We start from the raw sequence: 18,870 nt of genomic DNA, 5'->3' as shown, positions 1-18,870 counted from the left end.
GTTTAGGCCCTGTGACTGACCTTGGGAATTTGAAAAAAACAAGCTTAAACCCCTCCTGTAAAGATGGAAGCTAATTCAGAGTAAAATTGCCTATGAAACTTTGACCTATTCCTGGAAGAGAGAAATAAAACTTCTCTTGGATTTTAAGCCATAAGCCACCCTGGTTCTTTTCTGACTCCATTCTTGACCTGTTTATTGCCTGTTGCTTCAGGATGTGTGCTTGGATAACTTCTTGAACTTGGAACTGTTATGGATTTTTGTTGTCTGTACTGCCTTGTTACCGGACACTTCTTAAAAATAATAGCTGAGATTTTCAAAAGTGACTAACTGGACTAGGGGATTTAGCCACACTGCTCCCATTGAAATTAATGGGAAACTTGTGGCTAAATCTTCAAACTGCATTTGAAAATCTCAATCTGAGTCTCCCTGAGTGTATGAATTGAAAAGCTTATCGCAATCCATCCTATATATCTTCTTTTTACTTTAAGATTTAGTGTAAAAGTGTGGAAATTGTATATCATGTGATCTCCATTTTGTTGAGAGAACTTCTCAGATCATTCTCTACCAAGGGAGCAAGTGACTTGAAGTAGTGTAACAAGGCACTCTAAATTATCAACAGAGATCTCTAAGAGGAAAGCTCTGGTTTGAAGATAAGTGTTAAAGCATTGGCCCTTCTCTGGCAAAAATCCCATTGGCTGCAGTGGGTGCTTTACTTCTGAGTGCTGAGTTAGGGCCCAGAGTAAGTATTCCCTCAGGCCGTAAAGCACTTACATAAGTCTTCATAGGGTCAGGGCCTCACTGAGGTGCCTTTCTGTAGATATGATCCCAGTCCCCCTTGTAATTTGGCAGGTGGGGTTGCAGAAGTCCAAGGTGAAAATACTGGGCTTGTCTTAAATATTCAAATTTGTTTTTCTGAAACAAGGAACTGAATCTGCCCCAGGAGCATTTGGAGAGAGCTTGAAAATGGTCACCTAAACTAGAACCCCTTCTCTGTAAAGCAGTGGCTAACTCTCAGGGGAAGAGCCTTATGACTGTGATCTGACATTTTTTCTATTGATTTGATTGATCAGAAATCAGATGCATTTTCTGTTTAGAAGCTTTGCTGTAATTCTTTAATCTTGGTGGAATCGTGGTGCAGGTTCTCAGACTGACTATGTGTGTTTGCTTAGCCTGCAAGTGAGATGGTTTTTTTCCCCCTCGAAGTAGGAAGTTGAGTGTGTGGGGAAATTCAGTGGTTAGGATGCTTTGTATATGTTCCAGTAACTTAAGACAGTCACGTTAACCTTATTTTTCCTACCAACATTTTATCAGCTACTGATTCATAAGAACATCCATACTGGGTCAAACCAAAGGTCCATCTAGCTCAGTATCCTGTCTTCTGACAGTGGCCAATGCCAGGTTCCCCTGAGGGAATGAACAGATCAGGTAATCATCAAGTGATCCATCCCTTGTCACCCATTCTCAGCTTCTGGCAAACTGAGGCTAGGGACACCATCCTTGCCCATGCTGGCTAATAACCGTTGATGGACCTATCCTCTATGATTTTATCTAGTTCTTTTTTGAGCCCTGTTATAGTCTTGGCCTTGATAATGTCCTCTGGCAAAGAGTTTCACAGGTTGACTGTGCGTTGTGTGAAGAAAGACTTCCTTTTGTTTGTTTTAAACCAGCTGCCTATTAATTTTATTTGGTGACCCCTAGTTCTTGTGTTTGAGAAGGAGTAAATAACACTTACTTTCTTCACACCAGTCATGATTTTATAGACCTCTATCATATCTTCTCCCCCACGCCCCTTAGTCATTTCTTTTTCCAAGCTGAAAAGTCCCAATTTTATTAATTTCTCCTCATGTGGAAGCTATTCCATACCCCTAACCATTTTTGTTGCCCCTTTCGGAACCTTTTCCAATTCTAATAGATCTTTTTTGAGATGTTGTAACTGTGCCTCAGAGCATCGCAATTGAGAATGCCAAATTCAGGACAAACTATTGAAAAATAGGGCTGATAGACCCCAGGACTGGTGGCTAATCCCCCAAAAGATACCAAACAAGCAACAAAAATAAACTTCTGCTTCACCACACTGGCTAACAAGTCAGAAAAGTGTTTTCCCTAGGCATTCCAGTCCTTGTCTTACCATTGAAAACACGAGACTTAGAGATGAGTGGTTCTTTAAAACCAATCTCTTCAAATAAAAGATTCTTCTGAGCCCAAAGGACCAGCCACACACCCAGGTCAATATTCAACTTAGATCTTACCCAAAAATCATGCTGATGCCAATTGTTTAATATTTAAAATCTAAAGGTTTATTCATAAAAAGAAAGAGTTAAAATTGGTTAAAGGAATCAAATATATATAATAATTGCAAAGTGCTTGGTTCAGGCTTGTAGCAATGATAGAATAAACTGCTGACCTAAGTCAAATCTCTGACTACTGCCAAATCATTGGAAGGTTCTCAATTCCTTGGTTAGAATGCTTCCATTAATATAAGTTCATAGTCCAGAGGTTGGAGCAGAAAAGAGTCAAAATGGAGGGGTTTCCAGAGCCTTTTATATCTTCAGCCATCTGGAGGGAAACCCATTGTTTCAAACAAGGCCTCAGCACAGCTAGTGGAAAATTACGACTGACAAGATAGTGTTTGGAGTCGTATGGGTAGGTCACATGTCCACGCATGAAGGTTTGGACACAGTAGAAACCATTAACTATACCCCAAACAGTACTTGCAGGACAGTCCATTCAGTGTAGATGGGCATCTCCTATGGTCCATTGTCAGCAAAGTATTTCTTGATGAGCCACTTAATTTGAATAGTGCCTCCCAAGATGTGCTGGCTAACTATCTTGTGGGCGTTACCCCAGCAGCAGACATTTGAAATCCAGGTTTGGAGCCAATATTCATAACCTGAAATACAGAAATGATACAGATAGCATAATCATAACCTTTCCATAACATCTTATATGCCACATTTTGTACAAAATTTGTTGAAAATATATAACAGTGTTTGCAACAATGATCCATATGGTCATATTTTAACCAGATGACGACCAGATCTGCATGCAGTATTCAAGATGTGGGCGTACAATGGATTTATATAGAGACAATATGATATTTTCTGTCTTGTATCTATCCCTTTCTTAACGATTCCCAAGATTGTTTGCTTTTTTTACTCTGCTGCACATTGAGTGGATGTTTTCAAACTTTCTTTTTCTGCAACTGTCTCATACAGTCTTCTCAAGCCAAAGCTAGCCCTCACTTTGCTTTGCAGGTTAATAGGTGCACCCCAGTCTCTGAACTCCCTTGAAGTCTTCACCTGTAACATCCAGCCTGTCACTGGCTACGCAGAGAAATACCAGGTTTACTATCCCCAAGCACTGTCCTTCAGAGAAGGATAGAAGTGTCCTTAGGCTTTCCTTCTCCTTATATAGTCCCCAAAATTCACTGTGGTGTTCCTAAAGTCAGCATGACTCTCTTCCTCCCCACCCCCCACCTTGTTCTCTGGTGTGCTGAGTTCATGTTGACTGCGTATGCAAATAGAGCTTCCATCGTTTTATTTGCATGTGAACTGAGGCAGACAGATGAATATACATCCTTTTGTCTGATAGAAACTTGTTTGTTAACCCTGCCTTGATTCAGACATTTCAGGAATATATTTTATGTGTGCATGCATGTGTGCCTGCAACTTCTGACATGGTATTTGTACATACATTTCACAATGATATGGATGATCAGTGTGATCCTGGGCTTTCATTTAAGATCTTGTGTGATATTCTTTATGGATAAATGGTGGTGTGCTAGGAGTAGCAAAAACAATGAGGACTCTCTATGGCACCTTAGAGACTAACAAATGTATTTGGGCATAAGCTTTCGTGGGCTAGGGATATAGGCCACGAAAGCTTATGCCCAAATAAGTTTGTTAGTCTCTAAGGTGCCACAAGAACTTCTCATTTTTGCTGGTACAGACTAACACGGCTACCCTTCAGATAGGTGTAGTGAGTTTGTCAGGCCTATTAAGAGTTGCTTTACAAAAGAGGGAACCCTTTGCCAGCTGGTGCCATGGGCCTCTGTGACAGACACCTGGTTTCTTAAGGATTTCTCCCATGAAGGCTCAGTAACTGTGAGGCATCTGCTTTGATTTGCTGAACAGGGATGTGTTGGAAAGATGAATAATTTATTTTGTATCGATTCATATGATGTAAGTAGATATAAATACTGTGTTCAACCTACATTTTTGTTTTTCAAACACGATCTTCTGATTTCTTTAAAATAATACCTGGCATTTCTGCAGCATCTTTCATCTGATGAGCTGTAAGTGCTTCATGAACATTAACTAAAGCCTCACAACCTTTAGGATATGGAGTATATAGTGATCCACCACTAGAATAACAGCTCTACCTGTATAATGTCGCACAGCAAAAATTTTAGAATGGGATGTGAAGAATGTCTCGTTATTGAAACTGCAAGTTAAAAGCCCTTACTGCTAGCTTCTTTAAGTCCTAATAACGGTAGTGGGTGAACTAGAAACTATTATCAATCTGTGCACAAGTTAAATAGGAGAGAAGAAAGGTTGTCAAGAGCAGACACTAGGATGCAGTGTTGGTTTGTGCTATGACATAGATATGCTGAGAAAACACAGTGCTTTATTCTCATTTTGTTAGTGTGGCTCTTGCACTTAAATCTCCTGACACTGTTGGTGGTGATACATATGCAAATCTCTGCGTTCTGAGATGAGTTCGTAGCAGACTCTTTCAGCGCTGTACAAGCACAGAACTTAAAGCAAAATAACAATATAGACTTTCTGTATAGTCACTCTTTTAAAATTACCTGGTTCTTAGAACAGTGCAAAACTAGTGTTTTATGGCTCAATTATTTACCACCATGAGACATTAGAAGAGGAAGGTTTTGATATTCTCTCTCTCTCTCTCTTTATTAAAAAAGATCTCGGCTCTAAGTCTACCTCTACCGCCCAAAAAGTTGATTGGGAATATGGATCGTGAATTCATAGCTGAAAGACAGAAAGGACTCCAGAACTATCTCAACGTCCTCACTGCCAATCACATACTGTCCAATTGTGAATTGGTAAAGAAATTCTTGGATCCAAACAACTATTCTGTAAACTATACAGGTAAGTGAAGGATTGTAAAACTGCATTAATAAATTTACTTGCCTAATAGTTGCTGAGCGAAGGGTACAGGAGAAATTTACTCCTTCTTGCTGATACAGAGGACCAGTCTCACCTTATAAATTGTGCATTAATACTATTAAGAAGTGATACTGTGACATGTAGGAATGAATTTACTCTGAAGTTCCCACATGCTGTCTGTCATGAAACCGATCTGTGCGTTTACTGTACTGTTGTTACCAAGTTTGCGGTTACCACAAAGAGTGGTCAGGACCGAGAAAATCCGTATGAGGAAATGTAACAAGGGGAGACGTAAGATTCTACCAAGGGGCAGTTTAAACTAGTGTACCTGAGCTGGGGCAGTGAGCCAAGACACACAGGGAACTGTTCAAGTTTTGCTGAGTACTTTATGAAGCCCACGGTGCAAATTCCTCGTGGTTTCTATAGAGACCCCATATATTACTGTGTTCTGCTGTTATAGCTCACAAATTCCTGCCCACTGCTTCATGGGTAGCTGGCATTTTCACAGTTCGCATTCTTCATGCCTAGCTCTCAGTGTTGTACAGAGGTGGTGCATCTGTAATGGAGATACTAAGGCAGAGGCTGTGATTTGTCCAAGGGCACACAGTGAGCCATTGGGAATAGAATCTTGGAGTCCTGACATCCAGCCCCATGTCTAATTCGATTTCCTTTAAGGTAGTCCTTTTCTAGAGTGCTGTATAGAATGTCTCATCCTTACAGTAACATGTGGGTGAGAGACGCTTACCCCTCTAAAACTCTTCCCATTTAATCAATAAGGGTGAGTGAATTTACCTAGGGTGTCAACTTCTCTTGCTTTCCTCTTCCAAATTCCTCCTTGAAACCTACCTCCGCCAGTAATCCCTCCTGTCGTCTTCACATTAGTAGTAACTGCAACACGGTCTTTTCCTGGGCTGCTGTCCAGTGTCTTGTCCCATATGTACAGTTGGACTTGACACATACAGCCATGAACTGGCATTTGGGAGATGTGGAGTCTATTCTTGGTTTGACCACTGGCCTGCTGTATGGTCTTGGGCAAGTCACTTTACCTCTGTGTGCCTCAACTTTCTTATCTGTAAATTGGGGATAATGATGTTTGCTTCTTGGTAAAGCACTGTGAGATCTACTGATGAAAGCACCGTCAGAGACTTGTGTATTATTGTATTATGGTTCTACTTTGATTTTAAATTCTTCAGAACAGGGAATGTGTCCTGATCTGTGTAAAATTTGTGGCAATATATAAATATGCAGATGACGTGCTTTGATCATGCATCTTGAGAAATGTTGATAGGTGCATAATATAATTTGGGAAGGTGGAAAAATTAAAGTGTGCATGTGTATGTTTTTAATTCTAATAATGAATAATTGACCACACTGACTGACATTCTGGGAGCTCACCCAGTTTGTTAGGAGCCAATCCTTCTTCAACATAAACTGCTGCTTCTGGACTTGTATGTTTTCCCCCTTCTCCATAGTCCAGCACGTAGAAGGCAGTTATGAGAGGAGGAAGAATTTTATGGTACCTATCCAAACAAGATTTTCCTGTTGAATTTTTCTAAACGTTGTTGTCCATACTAAAGCTGCTGGCAATAAATCTTTTTGTGGGAGACTACGAATGTTCTTCAGATCTTGTTGACTGAAAACTCTGTTTTTGCAGAAGATTCTAAAAAAACAATGACAGCAGCTCTCAAACTTGTTCAGGGCTCATGCTGATCACTTATGGAGGAAGCTTGCTAGCCAAATGGTTCTGACTTCTCTCCTTGATTCTAACTTATGTTTCAGTAAAGAAAGCTGAAAATATATTAAATGTGCTCAATATTACTTCCCCTTATAACTAGTTGGTATATTTAGCCCCATAATAGTTAGGTAGCTTTGAAGGGCAATGAGGGAGATCCTTAGGATTGCAACTAGGGGGAGAAATAGCTTATGTGATTGCAGCTTGAAGGGGAGATGACAAAGAGGCACCCCCTCTGTTGGTGAACCCCAGACTTTTATAAGATGAGCCAGCTTGATGTAAAATGATAGCCTAGTCCACCCCAAAAAGCTGCTTTTAAACGAAGGCAGCCATTCTACAATTTATTTCTGAGCACTAACCAATGGAAAACCATACCAGAGACAACGTATAGTGTCAACTCCCCTATAAACTGCAAAATGCAAACCTTTATTTTCGTAAAAGCACAACCTAGCAAAGCAGAATTATACTGTTTAGTTTCCATTTGTGTCCACGCTGTCCCTGAAATATCCTAGTGCAAGAGTGACCAAACTGTGGCTTGCAGGCTGTATGTGACTCTTTTACAGTTAAAGCGTAGTTCATGGAGGCCCCCCTACTTGCTACCCCCCTCCTCCATCTACTTGACTTGGAGGGGTGGGAGAAGCTCGGGATACCTGCCTTGCAACAGGGGGCAGGGTAGGGGCATCTGCCCAGCGAGGAGAGGAATTTTGGGGCTTCAGCCCTGCAGGACACACCTGCCAGGGCTCAGCACTTCACAGCAGGAGTGGGGCTGAAACCCCAAGCCCCCACAGGCGTGCCCCACCTTTTTGAACTTCTGAAGATTGTCTTATACAGCTCTGCGGGTCAGTAAGTTTGGCCAGCCCTGTCCTAGTGTCTGCTGGCTCTGCATACAGTGAACTGCCTTTCCCTAAACATTCTCTGACATTTAAGCTATGGAGGAGACCTAAAGTACAAGTAATACATTTAAAATATCAGCTCATCTAGTTACCACTGAACAAACAGTGGTGATCCTCTAAGAAGTATTCTGACATTCATATTAATTCAGAGCAAGTTCATCAAGATTACTGTTACAGCAAGTACCAAGGGAATTAATAATGATTAAGTCACTGCCTGTGATCTTGGCAGACCCCATTAGTGGGGCATTACTTTAAGTTACTGTTGTACCAATAAACAATTTTCCCCTTCTCTAAGCATGTTTCCACAAATGGTCACAGGCAAATAATACACAATGGGTCAAATAAAATCTAAAACCCTGCATTCTTATTCACTTGCACTATTGGTCCCAGTCAAGATCAGTGACATTAGAGAAGTTTCATTGTTTGCCTGCTTTCCCTAGTGATAGTTTCTCTTAAATCACCTTGTGAACTCCTAAAAGAAGAGTTGCCTTTCCAGCTGCGGGGGTGTACTGTCTGTCTCCAGTAATCTGGAATGGTTTCATTTTTTCAGAATGGCATGCTGGATGCTGCCAGCAGAATGTCTGCGGGGAAGTAAGTGCCTTTGCACTAGTCAGCCCTGTTACTCTGCAGGAGCAGAGCAGCCAAGGAGTAAAATAAATAGATGAATAGTTTGTACATAATAATGGCAGAATTAAATGTAAATGAAGGTTTTAAAATTTGGCATTAAAGATGAATAGCAAAGAAATGTCCTGTTGTGAGGCAGACCAGACATGGGGTAATCCAAACCATGAGCTTTGGATCTGCATCTGAACTGTCTCTGGGGGTGTCTTGGATCTTGTGGCTTAGGCCCATTTCTAGTACAGAGGAAATGTTAGCTCATGAAGTTTGCGTTCTGATTTACACTGTTCTCTTGGAAGATCTAAACTACTTCAGGTTAAAAGCTCAAACACTTTTTAGCCATGTTTCGTGACTTATTTTAATAGAAAAAATAATTTTGCTGCCTCGTTACGTGGGAAGCAAAGCCTGAATCTCTGCAGTTTGCTCCTGAACATTCAGCAATATGTGTATAATTAACAGACTTCTAAAAATCTCTTTGCAGAAATTGCCTTACAGCATGTTTCGATGTTCTTCCGGTCGGAGCCAAAGTGGGAGGTGGTAGAGCCACTAAAAGATATAGGTAAGAAATGGGCAGTTTGGGTCTCTGGTCAAGGAGAGACATGGCTGCCATGTTACTTACTGTTCCTTAGCGGAAGTGTACTGGTCAATTCTCTCTCCTTAAATAGCAGCAAAGAGTCCTGTGGCACCTTATAGACTAACAGACGTTTTGGAGCATGAGCTTTCGTGGGTGAATACCCACTTCGTCAGATGCATGTAGTGGAAATTTCCAGGGCCAGGTATATATATGCAGGCAAGCTAGAGATAATGAGGTAGTTCAATCAGGGAGGATGAGGCCCTATTCTAGCAGTTGAGGTGTGAAAACCAAGGGAGGAGAAACTGATTCTGTAATTGGCAAGCCATTCACAGTCTTTGTTTAATCCTGAGCTGATGGTGTCAAATTTGCAGATGAACTGAAGCTCAGCAGTTTCTCTTTGAAGTCCGGTCCTGAAGTTTTTTTGCTGCAGGATGGCCACCTTAAGGTCTGCTATAGTGTGGCCAGGGAGGTTGAAGTGTTCTCCTACAGGTTTTTGTATATTGCCATTCCTAATATCTGATTTGTGTCCATTTATCCTTTTCCGTAGCGACTGTCCAGTTTGGCCGATGTACATAGCAGAGGGGCATTGCTGGCATATATTACATTGGCGGACGTGCAGGTGAATGAACCGGTGACTGTGTGGCTGATCTGGTTAGGTCCTGTGATGGTGTCACTGGTGTAGATATGTGGGCAGAGTTGGCATCGAGGTTTGTTGCATGGATTGGTTCCTGAGCTAGAGTTACTATGGTGCAGTGTGCAGTTACTGGTGAGAATATGTTTCAGGTTGGCAGGTTGCCTGTGGGCGAGGACTGGCCTGCCACCCAAGGCCTGTGAAAGTGTGGGATCATTGTCCAGGATGTGTTGTAGGTCCCTGATGATGCATTGGAGAGGTTTTAGCTGGGGACTGTATGTGATGGTCAGTGGAGTCCTGTTGGTTTCTTTCTTGGGTTTGTCTTGCAGTAGGCGGCTTCGGGGTAAACATCTGGCTCTGTTGATCTGTTTCCTTATTTCCTCATGCGAGTATTGTAGTTTTGAGAATGCTTGCTGGAGATTTTGTAGGTGTTGGTCTCAATTTGAGGGATTAGAGCAGATGCAGTTGTACCTCAGTGCTTGGCTGTAGACAATGGATCGTATGATGTGCCCGGGATGGAAGCTGGAGGCATGAAGGTAGGCATAGCGTTCGGTAGGTTTTTGGTATAGGGTGGTGGTAATGTGACCATCACTTATTTGCACCGTGGTGTCTAGGAAGTGGACCTCCTGTGTAGATTGGTCCAGGCTGAGGTTGATGGTGGGGTGGAAGCTGTTGAAATCGTGGTGGAATTTTTCCAGAGACTCCTTCCCATGGATCCAGATGATGAAGATGTCATCAATGTAGCATAGGCAGAGAAGGGGCGTGAGTGGACGAGAGCTGAGGAAGCGTTGTTCCAGGTCGGCCATAAAAATATTGGCATATTGTGGAGCCATGCGGGTGCCCATACCTGTGCCACTGATCTGAAGATATATATTGTCATTAAATTTGAAATAGTTGTATGTGAGGATAAAGGCACAGAGCTCAGCAGCCAGTTGTCCTGTAGCATCATCAGGGATACTGTTCCTGACAGCTTGTATTCCATCTGTGTGTGGGATGTTCATGTAGAGAGCCTCTACATCCATGGTGGCTAGGATGGTGTTTTCTGGAAGGTCACCAATGCATTGTAGTTTCCTCAGGAAATCAATGGTGTCACGGAGATAGCTGGGAGTGCTGGTGGCATAGGGTCTGAGTAGAGAGTCCACATATCCAGACAGTCCTTCAGTGAGAGTGCCAATGCCCAAGATGATGGGGCGTCTAGCATTTCCATGTTTGTGGATCTTGGGTAGTAGATAGAATAACTGTGGTCGGGGCTCTAAGGGTATGTTGATTTGTTCCGATGTTAGTGTAGGGAGTGTCCTGAGTAGATGTTGCAGTTTCTTAGTGTATTCCTCAGTGGGATCTGAGGGAAGTGGCCTGTAGAATTTGGTGTTGGAGAGTTGTCTGGCAGCCTCCTTTTGGTAGTCAGACCTGTTCATGATGACAACAGCACCTCCTTTATCAGCCTCTTTGATGATAATGTCAGGGTGGTTTCTGAGGCTGTGGATGGCATTGCGTTCTGCACGACTTAGGTTATGAGGCAAGCGATGTTGTTTTTCCACAATTTCTGCCTGTGCACGTCGGCGGAAGCATTCAATGTAGAGGTCCAGACTGTCATTTCGACCCTCAGGAGGAGTCCATGTGGAGTTCTTCTTCTTGTGCTGTTGGTGGGAGGGTACCTGTGTATCAGTGCGCTGTTCAGTGTTGTCCTGAAAGTATTCTTTGAGACGGAGACGGCGGAAGTAGGCTTCCAGATCGCCGCAGAACTGTATCGTGTTTGTGGGGGTGGCAGGGCAGAAAGAGAGTCCCCGAGATAGGACAGACTTTTCTTCTGGGCTGAGTATGTAGTTGGATAGATTGACGATATTGCTGGGTGGGTTGGGGGTACCACAGTTGTGGCCCCATGAGGCAGGTAGGAGTTTTGACAGCTTACAGTCCTTTTTCCTTTGTAGAGAGGTGAAGTGAGTAATGTAGATCTCCTGTCTTATTTTAGTGAAATCCATTTGTATGGAAGTTTGGTTATTTGTTGGAGGTTGGAGAGCTCTTTTTTGATGTTTTCCTGTTTGCTGTATAGGATGCTGATCAGGTGGTTCCTCAGTTTCTTTGATAGAGTATGGCATAATCTCTCACTGTGGTCTGTGTAGTATGTAGATAGCAGTGGATTTTTTACCTTTAGTCCATTTGGCATGATGTCCATCCATTTGCATTTGGAAAGGAAGATGATATCTGTCTGTATTTGTGCAAGTTTCTTCATGAGGGTGATGGATTTCCACTCCATATGGCTAAATGCAGTGCCTTGCATGGTGTCAAGTATCAGAGTGGTAGCCGTGTTAGTCTGGATCTGTAAAAGCAGCAAAGAGTCCTGTGGCACCTTATAGACTAACAGACGTTTTGGAGCATGAGCTTTCGTGGGTGAATACACATGAGTGAATTTCAAATTTAATGACAATATATATCTCCAGATCAGTGGCACAGCTATGGGCACCCGCATGGCCCCACAATATGCCAATATTTTTATGGCCGACCTGGAACAACGCTTCCTCAGCTCTCGTCCACTCACGCCCCTTCTCTGCCTACGCTACATTGATGACATCTTCATCATCTGGACCCATGAGATGGAGTCTCTGGAAAAATTCCACCACGATTTCAACAGCTTCCACCCCACCATCAACCTCAGCCTGGACCAATCTACACAGGAGGTCCACTTCCTAGACACCACGGTGCAAATAAGTGATGGTCACATTACCACCACCCTATACCGAAAACCTACCGAACGTTATGCCTACCTTCATGCCTCCAGCTTCCATCCCGGGCACATCACACGATCCATTTTCTACAGCCAAGCACTGAGGTACAACTGCATCTGCTCTAATCCCTCAAATTGAGACCAACACCTACAAAATCTCCAGCAAGCATTCTCAAAACTACAATACTCGCATGAGGAAATAAGGAAACAGATTAACGGAGCCAGATGTTTACCCCGAAGCCGCCTACTGCAAGACAAACCCAAGAAAGAAACCAACAGGACTCCACTGACCATCACATACAGTCCCCAGCTAAAACCTCTCCAACGCATCATCAGGGACCTACAACCCATCCTGGACAATGATCCCACACTTTCACAGGCCTTGGGTGGCAGGCCAGTCCTCGCCCACAGGCAACCTGCCAACCTGAAACATATTCTCACCAGTAACTGCACACCGCACCATAGTAACTCTAACTCAGGAACCAATCCATGCAACAAACCTCGATGCCAACTCTGCCCACATATCTACACCAGTGACACCATCACAGGACCTAACCAGATCAGCCACACAGTCACCGGTTCATTCACCTGCACGTCCACCAATGTAATATATGCCAGCAATGCCCCTCTGCTATGTACATCGGCCAAACTGGACAGTCGCTACGGAAAAGGATAAATAGACACAAATCAGATATTAGGAATGGCAATATACAAAAACCTGTAGGAGAACACTTCAACCTCCCTGGCCACACTATAGCAGACCTTAAGGTGGCCATCCTGCAGCAAAAAAACTTCAGGACCGGACTTCAAAGAGAAACTGCTGAGCTTCAGTTCATCTGCAAATTTGACACCATCAGCTCAGGATTAAACAAAGACTGTGAATGGCTTGCCAATTACAGAATCAGTTTCTCCTCCCTTGGTTTTCACACCTCAGCTGCTAGAATAGGGCCTCATCCTCCCTGATTGAACTACCTCATTATCTCTAGCTTGCCTGCATATATATATATACCTGGCCCTGGAAATTTCCACTACATGCATCTGACGAAGTGGGTATTCACCCACGAAAGCTCATGCTCCAAAACGTCTGTTAGTCTATAAGGTGCCACAGGACTCTTTGCTGCTTTTACAGATCCAGACTAACATGGCTACCCCTCTGATACTCTCCTTAAATGTCTCTTTGTGAAGGAGACTTAATTAAAATGGAGAATAATGATGACAGTTTGAGCCAAGTTAGAAGAGCTCTATCATTATGTATAGTATATGATGAAGGATTTAGAGTCTTACCACTGATAATACTAAGCATTGAAGCCTTAAATTATGTATGTATCTTTCCACATTGACATAAATTTGGTATGTGTTGGTATAATTCCCTACGGATAGAGGTCTTTTTAAATCTACAAGAATTTTCTTATTGGAGAAGCATAATAAAGAGTGAGCAATAAATCCTACTATGTTTCAGTAGCTTTTTTTAAAAACAAAAGTGAAAACGTTTTTTCCTTCTAGGGTGGCGAATACGTAAAAGGTATTTCTTAATGAAGAGTAAGAATCAACCAAAGGAGCGACTCATGTTAAGCTGGGTATGCTTATATCTTAAATTTCATCCCACTTTCAGGGTCTTCAAGATAACTATAAATGAACTGGTCAAAACAGCATTCTGAAACCCCTCTGTGTGGTTGCCATCATCCTCAACAAAAGTAATAAATGTTTTGAGTTCATCCTCAAGATCTTATTTTAGTGAAGCCTGGCTTCATAGTGTTGTTTCAGATATTGCATGTGAATAACAGAAACATAATCCTGAGTGCTTGGGATCCGGCTCTAAATGGCAATGTGAACCAATTGTGAGCTAGTTTAGCTTCTGGAATTTCTCTTCATAATGTGTAAAGCATTACCTTGCATTAGAATTTGCCCTCTTTTACTCTAGAGGTAAACTTTGCAGAAGCAGATGTTTCAGTAACTTGTGAGAAAACTAAGTGAAAAACCTTCCATCTTTTTCTGTGTATTAGTCAACTGATGCCTTACTGTTTGTATTCATTTCTAGGCTGACTTTGGCCCTGATAAATACTTGTCTGATAAAGACTTCCAGTGCGCTGTGAAACTTCTTCCTTCTTGTTCTGTGAGTGTTACCTTGACGACTCTTAAACTGAGCCAACCCAAAGCTAACCCTTAATGAGGACTAATCCTGAAAAAAGTGTATGCAGTCTGATGTAAAAATCTTCTGTACTTTTATAAAATTGCTTTCATCTGAAGAGCTCAAAGCCTTTGAAAACACTAGTTAAGCCTCCTACATCCTGGTGAGGTAATACGTAATCGCGCAAGAAAGTAGCAGTGCCAGAACTGTCAAAGTCATGGCTGCTGTGCTTTTTCTCTTCCTATCTTTCAATAATACTTTGAGTTAGCATCAACTTTGATTGTAAATGTCCAAGATTTTCAGGCTCTCACAATAGTGCTATCTATATATTGAATTGTTTAACAACTCCTCAGATGTCCTGAGGATCTAATGGATATCAGTGAAATGTGTTTTGATTTTCTGTGCTCTGTCTGCAATCTGTCAGTAGCCTGGAGGCAGAGGCAGTGCTCTTATTTCCTATGTTCCAGGGAACACTACATGGCAGGATCCAATTGTAATAACTCTATCTGAATAAGGAAGAGTATTTGCTGACCCCAAAGGGAGTCTTGTGCGGCCTGTCTCTGCTTTGAGACTCTCTTGTTTTTTGATATGTCACCTTGGGGCTAATTCTTACAGCCAGGTTTCAAATGGGTATGGTTGGTTGGTTGGTTGGTTGGTTTTTTCCAATTCTGCAAGCAAAGTTGTCAGCAGAAAGTAAATAGTGCCCAGTTACACTGAGTTACTCTAGTGAGTGATATTGATTTCTGAAAAGGTTATGAAACTAGTGCTGTGAATTCTTAGTCTTGAACTGCCTCGTATGCAAATCTAGGGCCTGAGCCCACAAACCCATGAGTAACTTTATCCAGCATAAATGAGACAAAGTGGGTGAGGTAATGGACCAACTTCTATTGGTTAGAGAGACCAGCTTCTGACCTTGTACAGAGCTCTTCTTCAGGTCTGGGAAACTTAGACCTTGTCTCTGCTACAAATTACTTCAGTATAACAGATGAGTCACCAACACCCCTGGGCAATGTGAGTTATACTGACCTAAGTGCCAGTGTAGACAGCGCTATGTTGACTGGAGAGCTTCTCCCACTGACATTGCTACTGCTTCTCATGGAGGCAGGAGTCATGAAGCCAACAGAGCTCTCTCCCATTGGCTGGGAGTGTCTTCACCAGAATCACCACAGTGGTGCAGGCTGTAAGTGTTCTAATATAGATATAACTGCATTCGGTGTCTCACAGTTAAACACAAGGTGGAACAGATTGTTTTAACATAAATAGTTAATACATATTTCAAGGGACCACTCAAGGTGACATGGCCCATTTAATACTCCTTCAGTCATAGGGAACAGAACAGGCCACTTCATTTTAACATGTATTTCACGGAACCATTCAACTACTTTACACTGAACAATCTGTTCCATCTTGTATTCAGCTGTGAGACACTAAGGGCAGGTCTATGGTACAAATTTACATCAGTGCAGTTGCACTGCTGTAGTGTGGTTGGTGAAAACAATCTAAGCCACTGGGACAGAGCTCTCCTGTCAGCTACTGCCTCTTGCAGAGTCATTAAACTATGTCAGTGGAAGAAGCTGTCCCGCCATAACGGCGCTGTTTACATGTGGGGGTTAAGGTTGGTATAACTACATTGCTCAAGGGTGTGGATTTTTCATACCGCGGAGTGACATAGTTATACCAAAGTGTGTGTGTGTGTGGTGTCGTGCAAGTGTAAGTAAGTTTTCCCAGACCTGAAGAGCTCTGTGTAAGCTCAGAAGCTTGTTTCTCTAACCAACAGAAGTGGGTCCAAATATAAAAGATTACCACAGCCACCTTGTCTATCTAATCTCTTGGGACCGACACAGCTACAACAACGTGTTATGCAGCATAGTCCCATGAAACTCACCTTAAAGTTACTCACATGCATGAGTGTTTACAGGACTGGACCCCTAAATGTTTTTATCAACAAGCTAGTGACTGACTGCAGTGTAAGAGAGATCATGAGGAAGAGCACAGGTAATAGATTTGCAGCCTCCTAACTTCCCCTGATGCCCACCAAATTCCTCTGAACCCTGTGCTTGGTCACCTCCAGTTTAAGTACATCTGTTTTATCATGTGTAGGCAGGGGTGTGCACAAGGGGGGGCAAGCAGGGGCATGGGCACCACCCCATGCAATAATCAGTGGGGGCAGAGCAAGCTCCTCCAGCCCCAGGGCTGCGGCAGAGGCACAGAACATGCTTCTTCAAATGCAGTTAAATTTAAATTCCTGTGCACATCCCTGTGTGTGAGTTACTAGTTTAGGGCCTGTTCCAGTTGTTACTGAAATTGGTAATAAGATTCCTGCCTACTTCAGTGGAAGCTGAATAAAATCCTTGCTATGTTTATTCTTGGTTAAGACTAAAATAATGGTCCATAAAGCAGATGTGACTACAGACTCTGGTTTGGTTTGTCATTTTGATAAACAAATAATTCAAATGCATGATATTACTTCAGGATATCTGTTCTCTGTTAAATGAATCCAGCATGAATTTACTGTAATCCACATTAAAATGTATGAATCTTCTTAATAGCTTCTTCTTTTGGCAGCATCCCTACATTTACAAAATCACTTTTGCCACAGCCAATGAATCCTCAGCACTGGTAATTAGACCGTTCAATGAGAAGGGAACACTAAAGGACCTTATCTATAAGGTACTGTACAATGGCACTGATCTTTAGCAAAATGCTCTGCCATGTTTTGTTACTTTATAGTCTTTAGAGCGTATGTTAATAATAGTATAAAGTGCTTTTTATGTTTTACTGTTGAGTAAATCAAGAGTACTTAAGTTTTCTTCATTATAATTGCTTATTATGAGCATGGCATTTTATATGTTCATTAATAGCTGTGTACTTATTTTTTTTAAAGGCAAAACCAAAAGCCCATTCCTGAAGAAGTACTGCAATCCCAAAAAATTCAAGGTCTTGAACTTCAGCAAATAAAAACATTTGGAGACAAATACTAGAGGTAACTCCTTTTACTGTTTTTAAAATGCATTTGTGACTAAAGGGATGATATTCTCATAATTAACAGCTGGGATTATTATAATGGATGGGAATTAAGAATGTTGTATCCTTTTGCAGTTAATTTATTTTGTACATTTGACCACACTTTGTGTATAGTCAGTTCAGTGTAGTCCCCTATATAGTTAGCAGGGCTGGCTCCAGGCACCAGAGTAGGAAACAGGTGCTTGGGGCGGCACGTCTGGGTCCTCAGCGGGAATTCGGTGGCGGGTCCCTCATTCCCTCTCTTCCTCTTTGAGCTGCTGCCGAAGAGGAAGAGAGAGTGGCAGAAAAGCTAGAGCCAGCCCTGATAGTTATGCCTCCATCCTGCAATTGGATCCTTTCATGCAGACCCTTATCCTTGCATGGAGCTCCCATTGTGATGTAACTGGAGTTCTGCACATGTGCCAGGGTTTGCCATGTGGATCCATTGCTGTGCTGGGGACTAAGTAACTACCTTTTTTCCTTGCTGGAAGACCCATAAATATAGACAGGAGTAGGGATACCATAAAAGCACTGATAAAGGTAACTTTTTTGAAAAAATCAGGCTCTAGTACTTAAAAGGGTATGCCATCAGAAACTGGAATTTTTTCCAAATTAGTAAATTTTAAAGAAAAAATTCAAGGCAGCAGCATCCTTTTAAATCTCTACTTGCTGCAGTTTACATCATTAAATGTATTAATCTTCCAAAAAAAGTTTAAAAACCATATTGTAGACTTTGGTTCAGTTTGACCCTTTTCTTATTTTTAACAGACAGTAGATAAACCCTTTTATCAGCCTCTTATTCTGCTCCAAGAACCTTTTCAATATGTGTATTGGTGCTGTTTACATGAAAATGACTTCCAGGTTTATTGTGAGTGTTTGATCAGTGTCAACTTTCAAGACTTCTTGATTAAGATCGTATTATGTGCTGATAAGATTATAATACAGTATCTCCTCTTCTGATGCTTCCTTAGTCCAGTCTATTTTGTCATGAATCTTGGCACCAGTAGGAGCCTTAGGGGGTTAAAGTCTTAAGATTTCTTTCGTATGCTTGTTTTATTGAACAGGCTACTTGTAACTCGACTAGATACACTCCCTTACACACGTGAGACTCAGGCAAACTTCCACCACATAAGTATCTGTGTGGTTATACAGGGTACTGCAGACGGGAGTTGGTCATGGAAGGAAAAACAGGACCATTACTGTTCATCAGATACCTTTGCAGGGATGAGATTTTAGAGGGAATAGATAAAGACCTTTCACTTCACTTGTGACTAGTCCTTGCCCTGAGCCAGAGATCCTTTTATCCAAAAATACTCCATTCTTGATCCTTGCTGCCCTGCCCCATGTACTCCACTGTTTCTGACATGATGCTGTGAAACAGAGGCTTCTGGGAGTTTTCAGAAGCCATTTTGGGAGCTCTGTAGAATTGTGGGAGAAGAG

The 18,870-nt window shown here is 42.1% G+C and overlaps 1 protein-coding gene across 1 annotated transcript in view; it reads left to right on the top strand.

Moving 5' to 3' along the window:
• Positions 1–18,870, top strand: part of PXK (PX domain containing serine/threonine kinase like) — a 58,884-nt gene that overhangs the window by 18,444 nt on the left and 21,570 nt on the right. The window contains 9 exon segments of the mRNA XM_030570498.1: positions 4,925–5,111; positions 8,854–8,931; positions 13,803–13,876; positions 14,338–14,412; positions 16,993–17,097; positions 17,158–17,167; positions 17,312–17,356; positions 17,359–17,394; positions 17,397–17,410. Coding sequence (XP_030426358.1) covers positions 4,925–5,111; positions 8,854–8,931; positions 13,803–13,876; positions 14,338–14,412; positions 16,993–17,097; positions 17,158–17,167; positions 17,312–17,356; positions 17,359–17,394; positions 17,397–17,410 — 624 coding nt within the window.

The sequence above is a fragment of the Gopherus evgoodei genome, chromosome 7 (genome assembly GCF_007399415.2).
Source record: "Gopherus evgoodei ecotype Sinaloan lineage chromosome 7, rGopEvg1_v1.p, whole genome shotgun sequence".
NCBI lineage: Eukaryota > Metazoa > Chordata > Testudines > Testudinidae > Gopherus > Gopherus evgoodei.
The sequence above is the reverse complement of the archived record's forward strand: the minus strand, read 5'-3'. Positions and strand labels throughout refer to the sequence as shown.